At 44.0% G+C, this 20,351-nt stretch overlaps 1 protein-coding gene across 1 annotated transcript; it reads right to left on the reverse strand.

Moving 5' to 3' along the window:
* Positions 1-10,120: 10,120 nt before the first annotated feature.
* On the reverse strand, positions 10,121-19,958 carry LOC142275764 (uncharacterized). Its single transcript, XM_075332587.1, has 2 exons — positions 18,959-19,958; positions 10,121-13,660 (listed from the first exon to the last, which is right to left on the reverse strand). Exon 2 carries the CDS (start codon positions 13,652-13,654, stop codon positions 11,009-11,011), a length of 2,646 nt encoding a protein of 881 aa, XP_075188702.1. The 5' UTR covers positions 13,655-13,660; positions 18,959-19,958; the 3' UTR covers positions 10,121-11,008.
* Positions 19,959-20,351: the final 393 nt, after the last annotated feature.

Genomic DNA, 20,351 nt, shown 5'->3' on the forward strand with positions numbered 1-20,351 from the left:
ACATACACTTGAATGGGTAAAAGAGAGAGTCTTGCATTACAGTTGTAGCATGCTGCAATTGTTTTCTCGGTCCAATTAGGGCGGAGAAAATAATCGCTCATGTGTGCTGACACACAGGCTAATATTGGTCCAAGTGGAATGCGATGTTTTATCGCACTCCACTCGCACTGTTTTTCTCGCCATGTGGCTTAGACCTTACTTGTTCTATGTCCCCCTGCATCCATCGCAGCGTGTGCAGGCTGGAGTTCAGCTGAGTTCAGATCAGCTGACTCCAGTGCTGGAGTGAACTCCGTTGACCTCACAGCCCGTACACGCTGCAATGGATGCAGGGGGACACAGAACAAGTAATCGGCCGACACTGGAGTCATCTGATTACTTGGGATGAATTGAGCAGTAAAATGCTCTGGTGCTCGATGGGCGAAGCCCATGTCGATTTTTTTTTTTTTTAAAAAATTCATTAAAAATAAAAAAAAAAATCACATTGTTTGTGGGCTCCCGCTGCATTTTCTATTGTTAAGGGTAACCCAAGCAGCTACTGGCTGCTAACCACCGCTGCTTGGTGTTACTTTCACTGGCAATAGAAATCCAGGGAAGCATTTTTTTTTTTATAAAGGTTTTTGCCTGAAAACATTTTTAAAAAAATGACGTGGGCTTCGCCATATTTTTGTATGCTAGTCAGGTACAGCAGGCAGCTACGGGCTGCCCCCAACCCCCAGCTGCCTATTTGTACCCGGCTGGAAACCAAAAATATAGAGAAGCCCTTTTTTTTTTTTTTTTTATTTCATGAAATAATTAAAAAAAAAAAATGACATGGGCTTCGCCGAATTTTTGAGTCCAGCCAGGTACAACTAGGCAGCTGGGGATTGGAATCCGCAGTGAAGGGTACCCAAACTTTCTGGGCCCCCCGCTGCGAATTGCAGTCCACAGCCGCCCCAGAAAATGGCGCTTTTATAGAAGCGCCATCTTCTGGCGCTGTATCCAACTCTTCCAGTGGCCCTGGTGGCAGGTGGCACGCTGGGTAATAAGGGGTTAATACCAGCTATGTTTTACCAGCTGGTATAAAGCCCGAGATTCTTAATGTCAGGCCAAGTTTGACCTGGCCATTAAGAATCTCCAATAAAGGGTTTAAAAAAAAAAAAAAAAAAAGACCACATAGAGAAAAATACTTTATTCGAAATAAATACACAGACACAGTAGGGACTCCATGTTTATTACTCCCTCTCACCCCTCCACGATGGAGAGATTTCTGTACTGACCATGCCAGGAGAGAGCGAGGGAAAAGAGAGAGAGAGCGAGGGGGGGGAGGAAAAGAGAGCGAGGGAGGGAGGAAAAGAGAGCGAGGGAGGGAGGAAAAGAGAGCGAGGGGGAGGAAAAGAGAGCGAGGGGAGGGAGGAAAAGAGAGCACGCGGGGGGAGGAAAAGAGAGCACGCGGGGGGAGGAAAAGAGAGCGCGGGGGGGAGGAAAAGAGAGCGCGGGGGGGGAGGAAAAGAGAGCGCGGGGGGGGGAGGAAAAGAGAGCGAGGGGGGAGGAAAAGAGAGCGAGGGGGGAGGAAAAGAGAGCGAGGGGGAGGAAAAGAGAGCGCGGGGGGGAGGAAAAGAGAGCGCGGGGGGAGGAAAAGAGAGCGAGGGGGGGAGGAAAAGAGAGCGCGGGGGGAGGAAAAGAGAGCGAGTGGGGGAGGAAAAGATAGTGAGGGGGGAAGGAAAGAGTGCGGGGGGGGGAGGAAAAGAGAGCACGGTGGGGAGGAAAAGAGAGCACGGTGGGGAGGAAAAGAGAGCGAGGGGGGGAAGAGAGCGAGGGAAAAGAGAGGAGAGAGGGATAAGAGGGGGCAGAGAAGAGAGGGGAGGGGGAGAAGAGTGGGGGGAGAGAAGAGAGTGGTGAAAGAACGGGGGGGGGGCAGAGGTGCTCTGTCACCAACTGTCTCCACTCTGTGACTTGTGGTGCAGGTGACAGAGTGCAGACAGTTGGTCCCATGCAGCAGGACAGATGGCAGAGCACAGCGGTGACATGCCTGTCAGTGTTTTGCTGCTGGGAGGAGCAGATGATCACACTGCCCGACACCGGCCGCTCTCCTGACATCGCAGCAGAGTGGTCGGGTGGAGAGTGTGATCACATACTTACGTGCAGGGGGGGATTCAGCTGAAGACACCCCCTCCTGTACTGCACACTGGCGCCCCGTGCCTCACCATCTGCAGGACGCTTTGCCGGCTCCACAGTGAAGTCCTCCGGCTCCTCCCCTCGATACTGGGCTGTGATGTGCGGTAGTTACCGCCCACAGCCCTGTCACTCAATCTGAGTGGTGCCAGCCTCCTCTGACGTACCCGTCTTGTTTGAGAGCCCGGAAATGCCGGGACGTCAGAGGATGCTGGAGGCCACAGCTCCAGGGGGTCATGTGACAGGCACTGAGCGTGCAGGATAGCGCCGCTCAGTGCCAGAACTGGAAACAGAAGACAATGGAGAAAACTCCTAGAAAGGTAAGTAGAACAAAAAAAATAAATGGGTGAACCACCCCTTTAAACAGTATGTGACAACGCTGGATTAGTTGAGAGAGCAATTACTTGTGCTTAGAGCAGCTGCAGAGATTTGTGGGATCCCACGCTGCACACTAAGATCCCACAAAATGGAAATTCGAGCTCCACTTTGCTAGTAAGTTGGGTATTTCAAGAGCATTTAGGAACATTTGTGAAATGTTTTGATACTGGATTATATTTAGATAATTCAGTAATCTCAGGTTGCCCACTGCTTTATTTACTAAAAAGTGCAGCCCCAGATTGGAGATAGGAACTCTTAAGTATATCACACTGTATATAATTGCATTTCAAAACTTGTTTTGTTAATAAATGCTTGTACAATATACAATATATTATTCTTGCCTGTCTTTCTCTATTGTTTAGATGTGATGATTTTGCCTCAGAACCTCTGGGGTTGAGGCAGATCTGTAGACATTTAGCACAAAAATAGTGAGGGGATGTCACAGAGGTGTCACGGCCGGCTGACAATCCAGTGGCAGAAGTTTTGAAAAATCCCAGAGATTTGCAGAATGTGTTGTTAACTGACAGTTCTTTGTTTTTGCAGCAGCGGACTCTATGACTCTGGAAAACTGTCAGTTTTTCCTCTCAGTTGCCAGCCTCTGACTTCCTTTATAAACCTCACCCTGGGGTGCCTTGTGTGAGGTTTATAGTTGATTTTGGCTGCTGTTTGCAGCGGTTGTCTCCTCTTGTTGTTCCAGAGACGTTTGTGGTAGCTGCTCCTAAGATAAGTGTTTGAATTTTGCTATGTACCTGGGCTCAGGTGGTAGCATTTATGTCTCCCCTGTATTGTTTCCTTTTGTCTCCCTTAGCATTAGTGGTGTTGACTAAGAACTCATACCTGCCATTCTTACTTAGTCCCAGATCAGGGTTTGCCTAGGGTGAGGTATTGCTGCTCGGCGACAAGTGCAGAACCTATATAGGGTTGGTGAGGGTGAGCTGTATTGTCAGGGGTCACCACTTCCCTCTTTCCCTAGTGATAGGGCATTCTTTTTGCCTTCCCTTTGTATTGTACTATACGGATAGTATAGCTTCTATCCTCAGCCGTGATAGGGGAGAAGTGAATCGCATTCTGCGTCCTGGATATGTGGAAGTTGTTAAGACATTCTGGTCCCAATTTATCGAAGCTTTTATGCCAAAAAAATGTCACAAAAGCTTTGAAAAGTCACAAAAATTTGGATCAATTCATAATTGTGCCAAATTTTGGGGGCTCTTGCCATTTTCACTCTAATATTGGCAGGGTTTGGGTGGGACGGGGGCGTGACACCACAACTCCTTAAATTCATGACGAGCTGTGGTGTTCCATATGCCAGAAATCTCACTCCATTAATACTAATATTTCTGGCATGCACAGGAAAAAGATGTCAATATGGTTTCTAAGAATATTTTATTTTCATATTCTGCATAAGGAGTCAACCAAAATGCCATCGTTTCGGCTCACATTTGAGCCTTTTTCAAGGCATGTATATCTAATAACAAAAATAAATATAAAGGCAATGTCAGTCAAAGGAAAAAATAAAATTATATAAAAACAAAACAAAATTATGTACAGATATGTGCACAGGTTACATAGTGCAATTTAACCATGAACATATTGAATATAATAATTGACGATATGTCATACAGGAATCCATAAGGAAGAAGAATTAAATTATGACATAGAATATATTTTACATCATATGGATGACTAGCATACAGTCTTAATGGCAAATGGAAATTGAGGAACGAGATATATAAGCACGAATTAGTAATATTATAGGTGTTGTTTAGATGAGCAAGATGAGCAGGTTAATAACCAAAAACTTCTTCTTATTTGAGGATGACTTCTACCTTCAGAAGAAAGGGACCGCTATGGATAGTAACGTTGCACCACCTTATGCAAATATCTTTATGGCCCATTTTGAAGACCTATACATCTATCCTTACCCCCTCTTCATGTCACATGCCAAAACCTGGAAGCGCTTCATTGATGACATGTTCTGTATTTGGGATGGCTGCCTAGATGACCTTACACAATTCTTTGCTCATCTAAACACCCCAGCACGGATTACATTTACCTTACATCATGATTCCAGACGTATTAATTTCCTGGATACGATGGTCATTATAGATGAGGTTCATCACCTTATCACCGACCTTTACACCAAATCCACAGACAAGAATAGTCTCTTACACTTTAAAAGCAGCCATCCCATGCTTGTAAAGAAATCTCTACCTAAATCTCGACAGGTTCGTGTTGAGCGGATCGTATCGGAACATCATGCACGACAAAGCACACATACAGAGATGAACGAACGTTTTTTGGCAAGAGGTTACCCACCCAATATTGCAAAACCATCGACAGCTCACTCTACTCGAACAAACAAGGAAACAAAAAGGGTGGCCTTTGTGAACACGTCTCACCCCTTCTCAACATTGATACGTAACACCATATTGGACCACTGGCCCCTCCTAACCAATTCCTACCCTCACATTCCTGAATTTCAAACACAACTATTATTTTGTCATAAACGTGACCGCAATCTCAAAGATATCCTTATTCGGGCTAATATTGGGCCCTCTAGACTTTTTCTACGGCAGACTACTCTCACCACAAGCCGCAATGGCACTTTTCCCTGTCTAGGTTGTGTCCAATGCTCTAACATATTGAAAGGAGATCTTGTGTTCCATCCTAGGACTGATAAGGGAATCCTGATCCGTGGTTTCTTCACCTGCGACTCATCTTATGTGATCTACTTTATTAAATGCGCGTGCGGTCTCGGATATGTGGGTGAAACATCCCAACATATCTGAGATCGCATTAGCAAGCACAAGTCTACAATCCATTGCAAGCAAACATTACTACCCATTCCAGCACACTTCATTTCCAAAGGTCAGTCTATTTCACAGCTTAAGTTCCAGGTTCTGGAACATATCCCTGTACCTCGCAGAGGTGGTAACAAGATCCAGAGACTACGACTACGTGAATCCTTTTGAATTCACACACTACAGCCCCTGGAACCACTTTGTCTAAACAGGGAATACGAAGTTTTTGTGTAACTTGTCTTGATATGTATATGGATCACGTGATGATATTCTATTCATCCATAGTGTTATTCCTATTTATATGCAATTTATACTACCATGCTTTTGTACCTGGGCATCTCCATCCACCCACCACAGGACCGTTCTAATACTCTCAAGCACTCTCTACTGCCTTCCTAAACCAATCACATCTTTCTCCTACACACATGCTGCTCTTACACTCCATTCACACAGTTTCACGCTGATTCACGCATGCGCGTACCTATCAGGCTCTTACTTTCATTCTTTACTCCATTTCCTCATATTTACGCCGTCCTTACACCTTTTGCGTATGTCCCGGCGTATCTCCGCACATGCACACTCTCTACCTTCCCTATCTCCTCCTGTCTGCACTTTCGCGCACATCCACACAGTCACCCGGGAAACACTACCTCCTCCTGACTTCTATAAAAGTTTCTGGTGCCATCCATTCACCACCTTGCCACCAGACAGCCAGTTCACCGGACATAGTTCCTTCTGCACCCAGCATGCTTTCATTCCAGGTAACTTTCCATCTCACCGCTCTCCCCCTTTCACTTGTGTAGACTGTACGATTAAGCTTTACAAATATACCATTACTTTTTCAGGCACTATCACCTACTTACCCTGGTCTCCTATGACTCACCTCTGCCTCCCCCCATCCTCTAGTATGTTTCTACCCTTTCATACTGTTGATTTTATACTCTGCTATATACTCATGTCATCTCTATCTTCCCTAGGTATTTGCTAGTAGTGGACTTTACACGCTGCGACATCGCTAGCATCGGATAGCGATGTCGAGTGCGTTAGCACCCGCCCCCGTCGTACATGCGATATTGTGTGATTGCTACCATAGCGAACATTACCGCTACGGCAGCGTCACACGCACATACCTGGTCAGCGACGTCGCTCTGGCCAGCGACCCGCCTCCTTTCTAAGGGGGCGGTTCATTCAGCGTCACAGCAGCGTCACTGAACCGCCGCCCAATAGAAAAGGAGGGGAGGAGATGAGCGGCCGGAACATGCCGCCCACCTTCTTCCTTCCTCCTTTTCCGGTGAATGGAGGTAAGGTGATGATTGTCGTTCCTGCGGTGTCACACACAGCGATGTGTGATGCCGCAGAAGCGACGAACCACATCGCTAAAAAGCAGATAACGATTTTTTGTTTCAGGACGACCTCTCCACGGCAAACGATTTTGCCCTCTTTTGCGATCGTTAAAGGTTGCTCGTACGTTTCACACACTGCGATATCGTTAATAACGCCGGATGTGGGTCACAAACAACGTGACCCCGACGATAAATCATTAACGATATCGTAGCGTGTAAAGCCCGCTTAAGCCTATTCTGCCGAGCACCTATACTTGCGCTTACCTGCCTCATGGTATGGGTGCCTCATGCTGCGTTACTCATATATTACCAAATTTTATGCAACTAGCCTTTTCCTCATTGAGATACATGACCCATGTTCTTGGTATTACTATTTCGTGCTTATATATCTCGTTCCTCAATTTCCATTTGCCATTAAGACTGTATGCTAGTCATCCATATGATGTAAAATATATTCTATGTCATAATTTAATTCTTCTTCCTTATGGATTCCTGTATGACATATCGTCAATTATTATATTCAATATGTTTATGGTTAAAGTGCACTATGTAACCCATGCACATATCTGTACATACTTTTGTTTTCTTTTTATTTATTTTTCATTTTTTTCCTTTGACTGACATTGTCTTTATATTTACTTTGGTTATTAGATATATGTGACACCCCTGGATTATCAGGGCGTCACAGGGTATTGTGAAATCAGCCCTTCTGTGCAATATCCATCTCCTCCTTGGTTATGGGTCCCCAACTGTATGGTGTTGCCAACATCAGTCAATTAAAGTCCTAGGTACACTCTGCACCACACCCACCAGACACACCAGTGGATGGCCTTAGTGGAATAGGGTCTCCCACTTGGGGGGTTGGTAAGGGGAGGTCAGGAGTAGGTCAGTGTTGCGTTAGAGGTGAAGGAGAGAGGAGGTCAGGAGCTGGGCTCCTTGGTAGTAACTAGGTGACAGACGGTGGTCTGGGCCTAGTAGGAGCTGGACTCCTGGTCGCAGGGGATCATGACAAGGGGCACGGAACTGTCGAGGAGGACAGCTGGCGGCCTTGTACCATCACCGGGCTGGGCTCAGGGAACGACTGGGTACGTGGACCCTAGGTCAGGGAGTAGCTTCAGGCAACCTGACAATTTCCCCGACAAGAACGAAGCCTTCAAGATCCGCTCTCCACCTGCTCCAGAATTGGGGTACTAGCACAACGAGGGGGATAGGACTTTCCATTAATACGGTCCAGAAAATCTCAAGCGTGAACCCTGAGAGCAAGCTCCCTCAGTTAGCCATACTGGGGAGCGGGACCCGACTAGTTTTATGCTACCGGGGCCAACCGAGAAGAGAACTAAGTGCCAGGAGGAAGGTCACAGAACACCAGACAGCACCATCAGGGACGGAACCCAAACTAGCTGCCCTCAGTGGCAGCAGTGTCCAGAACTTTGGTTTATCCAGTTGTCGGTGTCAGCTTTTTGGACTGAGTACGACTGTGACCCCCTTTTCTCCCCACGGCACTCCCCAACACCATCACCGAGTCCTGGGGCATTCCCCCTACCCGTAGAGGGTACTAACACCTGGCTGCCCCCTTCCATCACCCCCGGGTACTCCCAACTGCAGCGGTGGTACTCCGAATTACCACATACCACGGGTGCCGTCACAAACCCTTTAACTACCCCCTGTAAATATCCCCCTTCATTTGAGTGGCCGCACGACCCCCGGGTCCGGAGATCCTCGAGCCACCGAGCACCCAGATCCGAGCAGCCCGTCTGCTGACATGGGAGCGACACATATACATGCCTTGAAAAAGGCTCAAATGTGAGCCGAAACATTGGCATTTTGGTTGACTCCTTTTGCAGATTATGAAAATAAAATATTCTTCAAAACCATATTGACATCTTTTTCCTGTGCGTGCCAGAAATATTAGTATTAATGTAAAAAAAATTCTGAGCACCAGCATATTACATGGTTGTAGCAGAACTTTTTCCTTCATACAGAAATCTCACTCCAGTCCCTGATGGGAGTAATATTTCTTGCATTGCACTAGGAGGCACATACCACTCGTCAAACGCTCCAAATTCATGAAGAGGCAAGCACCATTTCATGAATCAGTAGTGGCCCCCGCATAAATTGAGCCCTTTATGTTATAAGAACGAGCCCTTTACAAAGGATAATTATTGTAATTAAAAAACTAAAGGATTTTATCTGTCTGATATCCAATGGATTATTTTTTTGTAGGGCTACCCACAAATAGAGATGAACAGACCTGTTGAAGTTTGGGTTCAGCTTTCTCAGTTGGACTTTAGATAAAGTTAAGTTCGGAAACCGGACTGGTCCTAAACGCTGTTGGAAGTCACTGATTGGGTAGTTCGGGTCTCCGCCCACATGCATCCAGCCATTTATTACCGGGGGACGGATGGCGGGGTTTTTTCCTTGTACACAATACATCTTATAACAATGTTTTTACCTCCCCGTGAAAGCCATTCAAACACTACAAGCAGCTCACACCTGGCCAAGCACTGATAGATCGAGCGGTTAGGAAACATAAAGCACCAAAACTCCGAACTCTAACACTGATTTTTTTGTATAAAGTCTGTATTTGGTACAAACACTGAACTATACTATTTAGGTTCACTCGTCTCTGCCCACAAAGGTTTATTCCAGTTTAGATTATGGGTGTAAAAGAAGCCAGAACTGAAAGGGGTCTATCTCTTGGTGGAGAGGAAGTAACATTTATGATACTTATGCTGGGGTTCTGTGAATTCAATGGGATTCGGTCACTTAATTAAAAATCAGAATAATGTAGACAGTGTCACTCTAGGTACCAAGCGAAAGGGAAGGGAAACCCTGTGCCTAGGGTAAGGGGATATGAGAGCCCTGACCAAGCCTACCGCTGGGCCCCTGAGTTGCTTCACCACCCTATATAGATTCCACACCTATGCGCCGAGCCAGATACCTGACCCTAGGCTGACCCTGAACTGAGCCCTAAATAGGGAACGGCTGGGATAAGCTCTTCATCAACCTCACTAAGTACTAAAGGACACACACGAATAACAAACAAGGGAAACAACAAACAACGTACTGCTAGACGACTCAGTAAGAAGTTCAGTAAAGAGCAACAACGATCCTACTGGTGTGTGCAAGCCACCTGGTTGCATCCAGAGCTTGTGAAGGAACTGAATATCTCCATCACAAGGCCAGGAAAAATGAGAATATTTTAACCCAAGAGGAAATACAGATGATTATCAACTGAACGAAACAGGAGCTCCCCAGTGTCCTAAAGTAAAAGGATGAAAACCCAGCAGAGGAGATACCTAGTACACAGAATACTAACAGCTGGAAAAATAGAAAATCGGGGAACATTTTGCACAGCCAAACGCTGTGACCTTCTATTGCCAGATACCACATTACTGTCTGTCACTGTTAAATAATGGGTTTACGGCGACAACTGCATAGCCAGTATATAATGATTGGAGCGAAGATAGGTCAAAAACATATTATGAATTTATTCAGATAAGAGTTGGAGGGTTACAGTCATTAGAGAAAAATAACTGTCTTGGCTTGAGTTAATAGATGGAGACAGATAGAAAAAAATAACAGTTCATATGTCTTACATCGCTGTAGTGTGTAAGTCGTCTCGGGATGGTCTGTAGATGATCTGGTCGGATGGGTCCGTCTTTCTCCTGTCACCTTCTGCCTCTCCCTCCTTCTCCACTACCTTTGAAGTGTGGGCTTCTTTTATAACCCAAAACCCCTCCTCCTGATTGCCCTTATCTCTTTACATGGTAACACAAAAACTAACTATCCTTATTTTAGGTTGAGCATTACATCATGTCACGTGGTACATTTTACCCGCGAAATAAGTGTACTTGCGCACTAGAGACTTGTAACAAAACCTACTTCAACTTATATATAGAAACCCTTTGAGGCTCGCTGAACTTTGACCTTAAAGAAACAGTAAGAAGGTTCTCATCGCTATTTCAGCTCTTAGCCCAACATTCCAAACAGAATATAGCACTACTTTGACAACTTTGACAAACAATGTCAGATGGCTTTGATGAACAACTAGCAGATGACTGTGGTTCTACAATGTCAAAACCCTTGGTTAGCATTTTCCAACTCACAGGCATCCTTAAAGGGATGGGGAAATATACATATATTTATGAATATATGTAATCCAGTCTATGAATCAATCTCCATAAACTCACTATTTTACAGTCCCCCCTTATATGGAAGTTTGATGAACCCCGGGAAACCCTAACTCAATCGTGTCATCATTCGTATCACATACATTCTTGTTGGAAATTCTAGACCAATATTTGACTTGATAAACCAATCTGCAACTTTCTGTCAAAAAGTCATCTTGCGATTTAACATTCCTCTAAGAATGTTATCTTCCTTTTTCATTTCTATTTTTATGTTCCTATATATCTTCTGAATTCTACACATCACAAAAACTTGATATATAATACACATCAAAACTAATAAAAATATGATTATGATGGGATTAAATAAAACATTACCAACCGCTGACTGAAAAGATGACTGAGACCAGGAATGTACAGATTTACTAAAACTCTTCCACCAAGTTCTACCTGACATTCCATTCCATTCGTGTTCAATATCACTTAATTCACCTTGTTCATGTCTGAATATAATTTCTGCTTCCTTTAACTGTTTTGTTAATAAATCTAACAAACCCTTATCTTTCTTTATTTCACTTGTCCACATATCCCAAGGAAAATCATTTATTTGTGATAAATTGAATTGTATCGGAAATGCCGTTAAGTTTCTCTTTCCTATAGAAGTGATATTAAAACTTCCTTCCTTCTTTGAAAGAGATCTCACATTTCCTTCTATACAATACAAACCCATAGGTAGGTTTTCCTTATGTACACAAGCAGAATAGAAAACAGAAACCTTCTCTGTCTCAGACATGACCTGAAAACATATCTTAGTTGGACTTACTGGAGTCACCAGATCATGTAGTGTCTGTACAGTCTCTATTCTCGCATGACAAGAAGAATGATTATGAAAACATGAATGATAAATCACCTTATCCTGTCCAGGTAAACACATCACCTTAGAAACAAAATGCAAACATGAAGAAATGTCTACTTGTTCAGTGTTCACTCCATCAAATGCAAAATCTGTGTACTGCAGTTGATAGAACACTTGTTGTGTGTTGCTCACAGGTATACCCAAAACTGTAACAGGAACAATAGTTCCTTCTCTTCCAATCACCGGGATTAGCGATGTGCCAACACAAATGTTTCGTTCACATCCTAACCACTTATTTACCCACAAATCCGTATGATTCAATGCAAAATCATACTCTACAGGTAAATTTCGCAGTATTCCCAGTGGAGTAACTCCACTCTGTAAAGCTTGTGCAATCAACTTCAAATTAGAAGAGTACTCTACCTGTATCTCCAGGCACGCTTTAGCCACTTGTGTTTCGTGTGTGCTTTCCACGAGAGCTAATGTAGCATCCTGTAGATGTGACACGGAAGAGCCTAGTACAGCAGCTGTATTCATTACCATCTTTTCAAGAAGTTGATTCAGACTCTTCTGAACCTTTACACCTTTTCCTCCAATAAAACCAATATTATCCAAATCTGACTTAAGTGTCTGTATATTCATGGCATTAGTCAGACTTCCCACTGTCCCAATTCCTCCCAGAATTCCTTCTAACACTCCTCTCTTACTCCTAGTCTGAGCTGTTCTTTTCCCAAACCATTGTTCTATCCCCATCTCCATGTTTATGAGATGTGATTGACACTGAGGAAACCTGGTAGAGATCTTCCAATGAGACATATTGAAAGTCCACACCATTGTCATAAATTCTCCATCCCTTAATAAGGACTTGGACTGAAATTGATTAATTTGGAAAGGAGTAGACGGCATGAACCTCGTGTCTGTGCATGCACTATCTGCTGCTGACCAAATATTCACACTAACGTCTTTACAATGTCTGTAATGTGTCTTTGTTTCAACGCAACACTGGTAAATTCCAGAGTCCCTGGAAGATGGATTTTCTATGGAAAAAATGAACGTATCATCCATCCACCTGATATTACCAATCTGACCTCTGTGAATGACATTAGTTGGACTGTTTAAAAAACTTCCCAAAAATGATGAATTCTTGGTCCATGTCAACAAAGACTCAGAAGGCAATTTCAACCTTGTGTTACATTTTAACATTATGGGTAATGTATTTACTTTATCATGTACTGTCTGTGGTGAAACCCTTATTTCCGGAACTATAGTGTTAGTAACGGTAAACACTACAGATACCTGAACTTGCACAGGTTCCCGTGTTATCTGGAAATTCCATGTTTTGACCCAATCTTTATCTCCTTCTGTGATGGAGAGTAAAGAAGGATCCAGAATTTTCCCAAAAACCTGAGTTTTTAACAAAATTTCTGTTTTGGATCTTCCAAACTTTCCCTTTGCAATCATGTCATTTGTAATATCACCGGACCATACAGCAGGTTCATCACCTCTGATCTCTATGTTCCAGTATAGTACATCTGTAGGAGAACATTCCCATGTACCAGTTTTATTATTGTGTACATATTCTCCTTGTAATTGTGTGAATCTAGTTTTAGGTCCTGCAATCGCATGTAATATTATGTCTGTGTCGTGTATGAAATGTAATTCAATGCAACATTTTGTTCCATATCCCATGCAGATATTTCCTGTTATCTCCACAGAATCGTCCGTGATGTTCTCTGTCAGTAAGTTCCGTGTATCTGATCCTCTTGGTCTTCGAGAATGTTGAATCTCTCTAGTCCGTTCATTCACATCATTGGCGATTGTTCCTTGATGTAACATGTAAACAATGACGAAAATAAAGCAAAGCAGCAGGAAAGTAGATCCCATCACGTAGAAGCTTGACTTGAGCTTGGGAAGATGTTCTTTCTCCAGAAGGCTTGATGTCATCTTTCCTTCACAGTCTTTAGGTTCTTTATTCCAGTTTGTATAGGAATCCATTTCTTCCTGGAAAGAAATGCAGTATCATTATTTTGTCACAAATATTTTGCACTGGTCAACGTGAACCCACACTTTTTGTGTTTTCCGGGTCTTTTTTACCACATTTGACACTCGGTGCACAAGAATCATGACTTGTCCCATAGTCTCAAGGACTTCAAAAGGACCTTCCCAATTACACTCCCATGGACCACTCTTGCGAAAGGTTTTGATCATCACTAGAGCACCTTTCTTGAATTTGGACTCATAGGGTGGCTCCATTTTCTGCATTCTTGATGCCGCATATGGCAGAATCGCTTTCAGGTTCTCCTGCAGCGATCTCAACCATTGGGACCTTGAGATAGCATCTTTTTGTGGAGTGGATAAAAATGGCTCATGTGGGAACCACAATGGCATTTTTCTTCCCGTCATCAACTCAAACGGAGTGAATTGAGTTGTAGAAGAGATTGAACCTCTTATACTCATCAGTATGAAAGGAACCTTGTCAACCCAAGTATTACCTTTGTCCAAAAGCATCTTTGCAATTCTGGACTTGATTGTCCTATTCATTCTTTCCACAATTCCCGCAGATTGTGGATGATAGGGGACATGAAATTGCTGTCGCGCCCCTAGAATAGCACAAGCAGTTTGCATGATTTTACCTGTGAAGTGGCTACCTCGATCGGAGGTAATCATCCTTGGGATCCCCCAAGTACAAAAGACATGTTGTACCAATTCCCTCGCTGTGGACAAAGCATCATCTTTCCTAACAGGTAATATTTCTACCCATTTTGAGAACACATCTACCACAATCAATGCATACCTGAGACCATGTTTACCTGAGGGTAAAGGACCAATATAGTCTATCTGCAGTGTAGACCATGGACCATCTGCAGGTGCGATCCGTAGAAGTGGTGGCTTCTGTCCTTTAGGTCTTGGATTTATTTGGGCACAAATGAGACATGATAGTACAACACTTTGAACTGTTTCGTCCATTTTTTCCCAATAAAATTTCTCCTTGAGAATGACTAACAATTTCTGTTGTCCCAAGTGACCTAAACTCTCATGGTTGTATCGAGTGAATTCTACCTGTAGATGTTTTGGTACAACTGGACGCAATTCTTCATTTGAACTGTGACACAAAACCCCATTTTCACAAATGAAAGGAGGTTTTGGATCATCCAGAAAAATAACAAGAGAAGGATCTTTTCTCTGTTCCTCTGCAAATGAAGGTATGTACGTGTCTGCTCTTTGAACCGCTGAAATCTCAGAAGGTTCAGAGTCAAACACTTCCTCTCCTGTCAGGGCAGCTTCTTTGGCTAGAGCATCTGCGGTTGCATTTCCTACATATAACTCATCATCAGATCTTTGATGTGCAGCGACTTTCACTATAGCAAATCTATTTGGGGCCCTAGATGCCATCTCAAAAATTGATTCTAGAGTTTTGCGGTGCAACAAGGCTTTGTTGGACGAGTCCACGTAGCCTCTCCTTTCCCAAACAGGCAGGTAATCGGTTAGGGATCTGACAACATAGGAGCTATCACTGTAGATTACCATTGGAGTTTGATCATCAGCTTCATTCAGCTGTAGGACCATTCTTACCGCTTCTATCTCTGCCCTTTGAGCTGAGAAATGACTCGGTAACTTGTGTTTTACCACTTGTCCTCGCTTGGAATAGAAAATGCCATATCCTGTGTGATAGTGTCCTTCCAGAAAAAATCTAGAACCGTCTACAAACACAGGTTCATCTGCGTCTTCCGACTGTCGTCTGAAGAGAGATGGACTTGGTTCATGGAACGTTTCTATGCAATCATGGGTTTGTCCTTCATACTGCATCAATTGAGGAAGAACATACTTGGCCTTATAATCTACCTCAATTTGATTTGGAGACAATGAGAGCAACCAATGGGCAAATCTCTGATTTGACACACCTGGGATATTTTTCTCAAAGAGAAGTTTCAGTGTGGAATGTGGCGTTTGGAGAATAACCTTTTGGAACCCGATGATGTGTTGAGTGATTTTTATCGCAAAATACACTCCCACCAGGTGTCTTGCGCACACCTCAAACCCCCTCTCAACAGGTGAGAGAAGCTTAGAGAAGTAACCCAAGATTCTCCATTCCCCCCCTTGCAGCTGCAGCAAAACCACAGAGATACTTGTCTCTGAAGTGTGTGCTTGAAGCGCAAAAGGTGCGTTCTTTTCCACCATACTTAACGCAGGTGCGTGTTGTAGATCATGTTTCAATTGTGTGAAGGCTTTTTCCTGTTCAACACTCCAGGGACCAAAATAATCATCATTGTCACCTTTTAAAAGATCATACAAAGGTCTGGCTTTGTCAGCAAAATTTTCAATGAAATCCCTTGAGTAATTTACAAGCCCTAAAAAATGTCTTAGTGCCTTGTGTGATGTTGGAATTGGAAGAGATGCAATTGCCTCTATTCTGTCCTGTAGGGGTCGCCGTGTACCTGGACTTAGCAGAACTCCTAAAAACCTGACCTCAGTCTGCATCAGCTTGACCTTTTTGGTATTCAGTTTTAAACCTGCATCATGCAGCAGCTCAAACAATTCTGCAAGCAAGATCACGTGCATCTCCTCATCCTCCGTGCTCAACAAGATATCGTCCACATATTGCAATAAACATTCCGGACGAGAAAATTTCGACAAAACGTTCGCTAGCGCCTGATGAAAAATGCTTGGCGACATACTTGCCCCCTGAGGAAGCCTACAGCATACATATTGCTGATCGAGGTGGTTGAATGCAAATCGATATTGGCAACTTTGCTCAATCGGTATACTGAAAAAACCATTACTGATATCCAATACTGAGAAATACCTTGCCTTAGCATCCAATCTCGACATCATGTCATGTGTATCAGCTACAATCGGTGCTACATTGGGAGTACACTTATTGAACATCCTCAAGTCCAACAACATCCTATAGCTACCATCGCTTTTCAGAACACACCACAATGGATTGTTACAAACCGAATTTGCCTTACGTATGACACCTTGAGCCAACAATTCCTGTATAATCTTCGACATCGGAGCAACTGACTCCGGAGGCAACTTATACTGACGCTGTGGAGGCGGGTCTCGGCCTTCAATTTTGACAACTACATCCTTCATTGTTCCAACCTCATTCCTGTACTGAGCCCATAAAGAAGGAAACCGCTGTACTAACTCAGTCAATACTTCATCACCACCAGTTTCAGGCCACAAATGATCTGCTGACACTACATCGGTCAAACAAATGGTCCCGACATGACTATATTCATCTGGATCAATAACTACCGCCTTACAACCGTTAGAATCTTTCCAAACTGTTTTGTTACCCAAATCAATAATCCAGCCATGCTTTTCCATAAAATCAGTGCCAATTATATTCTCAGTATCCTGACAACACCAAATATCCATTTTCGTTTTCAAAAAACCAGGTATTTCCAAAGAAACATCCTGCGCTAATGTCACCTTTGTTCCATTTTTACCACTGAAACCAACAATTGTGCATACAGGGGAATCTGGCTTTAAATGTAAATCAACATTTGTGACACTCAATTGCGCACCTGTATCAAGGAGAAATGTTACTTCCTGACCTTCAAGATTTACCTTTAAAAATGGTCGACCACAGCTATCCATTGAAACTCGAGTGACGAATTCCAGTGGATGCAGCCTGGGGACCGGCTTTGCGAGTCAGGAGGATGGAGAAGGGAGAAGAGCAGCAGGTGTCTTGCCCCTTCCATCCAATCCCTGTATGGACATTTCCCTTATCTGTCTGGTCAGTGGTGCATATGGTGATTGGTTATTTCTGTTGTCAGTATGAGTGGGCGTGTATGGTGATTGGTTATTTCTGTTGTCAGTATGAGTGGGCGTGTATGGTGATTGGTTATTTCTGTTGTCAGTATGAGTGGGCGTGTATAATGGTGGGGGTGCTGAAGATGGGGGAGGTGCACTGGATGTGTTTGGCATCAGTCCATTTTCCTTACCCAGCCTTTCCTCAGCTCCCGCCCTCAGGAATTTCTTGCATTCCCACTTCAGGTGTCCGGGTTGGCCGCAAAAAAAGCAGTGAATTGTGCTTTTCCTGTTACCCCCCCTGAATTCTTGTTTTTAGAATTCAACACCGGTCTTTTGTTGTTTTTGATCTGTTTTTCCTGGGATACTAATGTGTCAGTGTTCCCTTCTATCATGGCTATTTTTGATTTTACCTGATTTTGCTTCATTCGTCTACGTATTCTATCAATAAATGATGTGGCTTCTTGTAGACTTTCCATTCTAGAAGCTATTTCGAATGAAGCAGGGTCCAAATATTTAAACTTTTTAACAAAGGCCTTGATCATGGAAGGCGGTTCTTGATCAGATCCGATTTCCATTATCAAACGATATCCTTGCTCGAATTTCACTAAGAAGACAAACGGATCCTCCTGTATGTGTGTCTTAAGGTTTTCTAACAATTCGACTGTTGGGATAGACTCTCCTGTGGTAAAAAGAATTAACTGTCTCAGCCTATCTTCCTTTGTGTCATGGATCAGGTCATTGTGTTCGTCAGTCCTAGGTGTTGCTTGTAACCTTTTTGCCATGTGGGAGGGAAGCCATACCCTATAAATCTTGTTTCTCTGTTCATTTGTTAGATTATATTTATCGGAATGTGACTCAAAAATGTCCGCATTATGGAAGGCGTCCATTTTATCATCATATTTCGGTATGTCTTTAATGATTTTCATTAACTGGTCATGGATTTTAATGTTAAGACGGGCGGCCTTATCATGTAACTTCTTTTTCCGAAGTTCCCCCTCATTCAGACTCTCGTCCTCGGCCGTATCCAGCCTGTCCGGCATGTCTGAACCTGAACCTGATGCAGGTGACTGGGAAGCACCTGTCGTGTTCTGTCTCGTATTAACAGATACATATTTAATATCTTTCCGTAGTTTTGATATTAAATCTGCTCTTGTTTCCAACTGATCCTCCAGATGTTCGATATGTTCTGCTAATATCGAACAATTTGGACAATCTGTTGCTTCTGAATCTGTGACGTGTGTGTCTGTTGTATTGGGCGTGCCTGTTGTTATGGGTGTGTCAGTCACCATGCAGATAGTGTGTGCATATGGCTGTGCCCCACCCACCATGGAGTTGTAAGTGTATACCATACCCAATACATTCTGTATCTTTTTCTGTAACCGATTCACAGTAAAAAACTTTTTATCTAACTTAGTATTCTCAAGTTCACATTGCCGGTACAAATTTGACCATAACTGTGCGTCAGTGTGCCTCTGGTCAAATGTATACTCTACATGACAATTATTAGAATAATGATGAATGAAATCCATATCTCACCAATATGTGATGCTTGTCCTGGAATGGCTTCAACCGTCTTATGGATGGATGGTCCTCGGATGGCTCCAACCGACTGGATGGATGGTCCTGAGATGTCTCCAACCGTCTTTTGGAAGGATGGTCCTGGAATGGCTTTGACACATACGACCTCCGTGCAGCTTGTCACGTTAACCCTCTCTTAGGTTCTGATGTGGACACAGTGTATCGTCTTTGCCTGCATTACTTGGACAGAAATTACTCACAGACCCACAGACCCCCCTTCTCGGACAAAGGGCAGGGAATGACGTGAGAAAAAAAAAAAAAAAAAAAAAGTCCTTCTGCAAGAATAGGCAGCGTGAAAAAAATCACCTCGCACAGAAAACAGCTGTGTTTCACAATCATTCAGGCTGGTGCTCGCCAAATGTTAAATAATGGGTTTACGGCGACAACTGCATAGCCAGTATATAATGATTGGAGCGAAGATAGGTCAAAAACATATTATGAATTTATTCAGATAAGAGTTGGAGGGTTACAGTCATTAGAGAAAAATAACTGTCTTGGCTTGAGTTAATAGATGGAGACAGATAGAAAAAAATAACAGTTCATATGTCTTACATCGCTGTAGTGTGTAAGTCGTCTCGGGATGGTCTGTAGATGATCTGGTCGGATGGGTCCGTCTTTCTCCTGTCACCTTCTGCCTCTCCCTCCTTCTCCACTACCTTTGAAGTGTGGGCTTCTTTTATAACCCAAAACCCCTCCTCCTGATTGCCCTTATCTCTTTACATCAGACCTGGGCAAGGGGCGGCCCGCGGGCCACATCCGGCCCGCCTGCTCTCTGTGACCGGCCCGCCCGTCTTCAGCCGGTGCAGTGGAGCCGGGCTGCAGCGTGCCGAGCAGGGGGAGATCCTGTGCAGGTCCGCACAGTCAGTGCAGGCAGCGGAACGCAGGAGTCTTTCCTCTGTTCCCTGCCGGCACTAATTGTCAGTGACACACGCGCGCTCCGACGTTGTCAGTACTGCGCTGCGTGTGTCATTTCAAAAGTTCCCGCCCGCCCTGCAGGAGAAGGAGCAGCACAGCAGACGGAATAATTCATTTTGCAGGACCTGCGATGATGTCACGCCCATGTGACTGTGTGGGAGGAGACACAGGATGCCGGGCAGAAAGCAAGACATGCTGAATCCTGAAGGAGATGTGGACACATGATGACCGGTAATGAGAAAAGAGGGGACATGAGGGGGAAGGGGGCTGCAGGGTGAGTGCATATGAGGGAAGATGGAGTTGCAGGGTGAGTGGCATATGAGGGCTGCAGACTGACAGAAGGATGTGAAGGGGTGCAGAGTGTTTGAGAGGGGTAAGTTGGGGTACAGGCAGGGTGAGATATGTGGGCATGGTGTGTGACATAAGGGGGTGTAGT

Source organism: Anomaloglossus baeobatrachus, unplaced genomic scaffold, assembly GCF_048569485.1.
Source record: "Anomaloglossus baeobatrachus isolate aAnoBae1 unplaced genomic scaffold, aAnoBae1.hap1 Scaffold_386, whole genome shotgun sequence".
NCBI classification, from domain to species: domain Eukaryota; kingdom Metazoa; phylum Chordata; class Amphibia; order Anura; family Aromobatidae; genus Anomaloglossus; species Anomaloglossus baeobatrachus.

What these genes read in the sequence shown, in the direction of transcription:
- LOC142275764 (XM_075332587.1), bottom strand. Translation starts at nt 13,654, where the DNA reads ATGGATTCCTATACAAACTGGAATAAAGAACCTAAAGACTGTGAAGGA.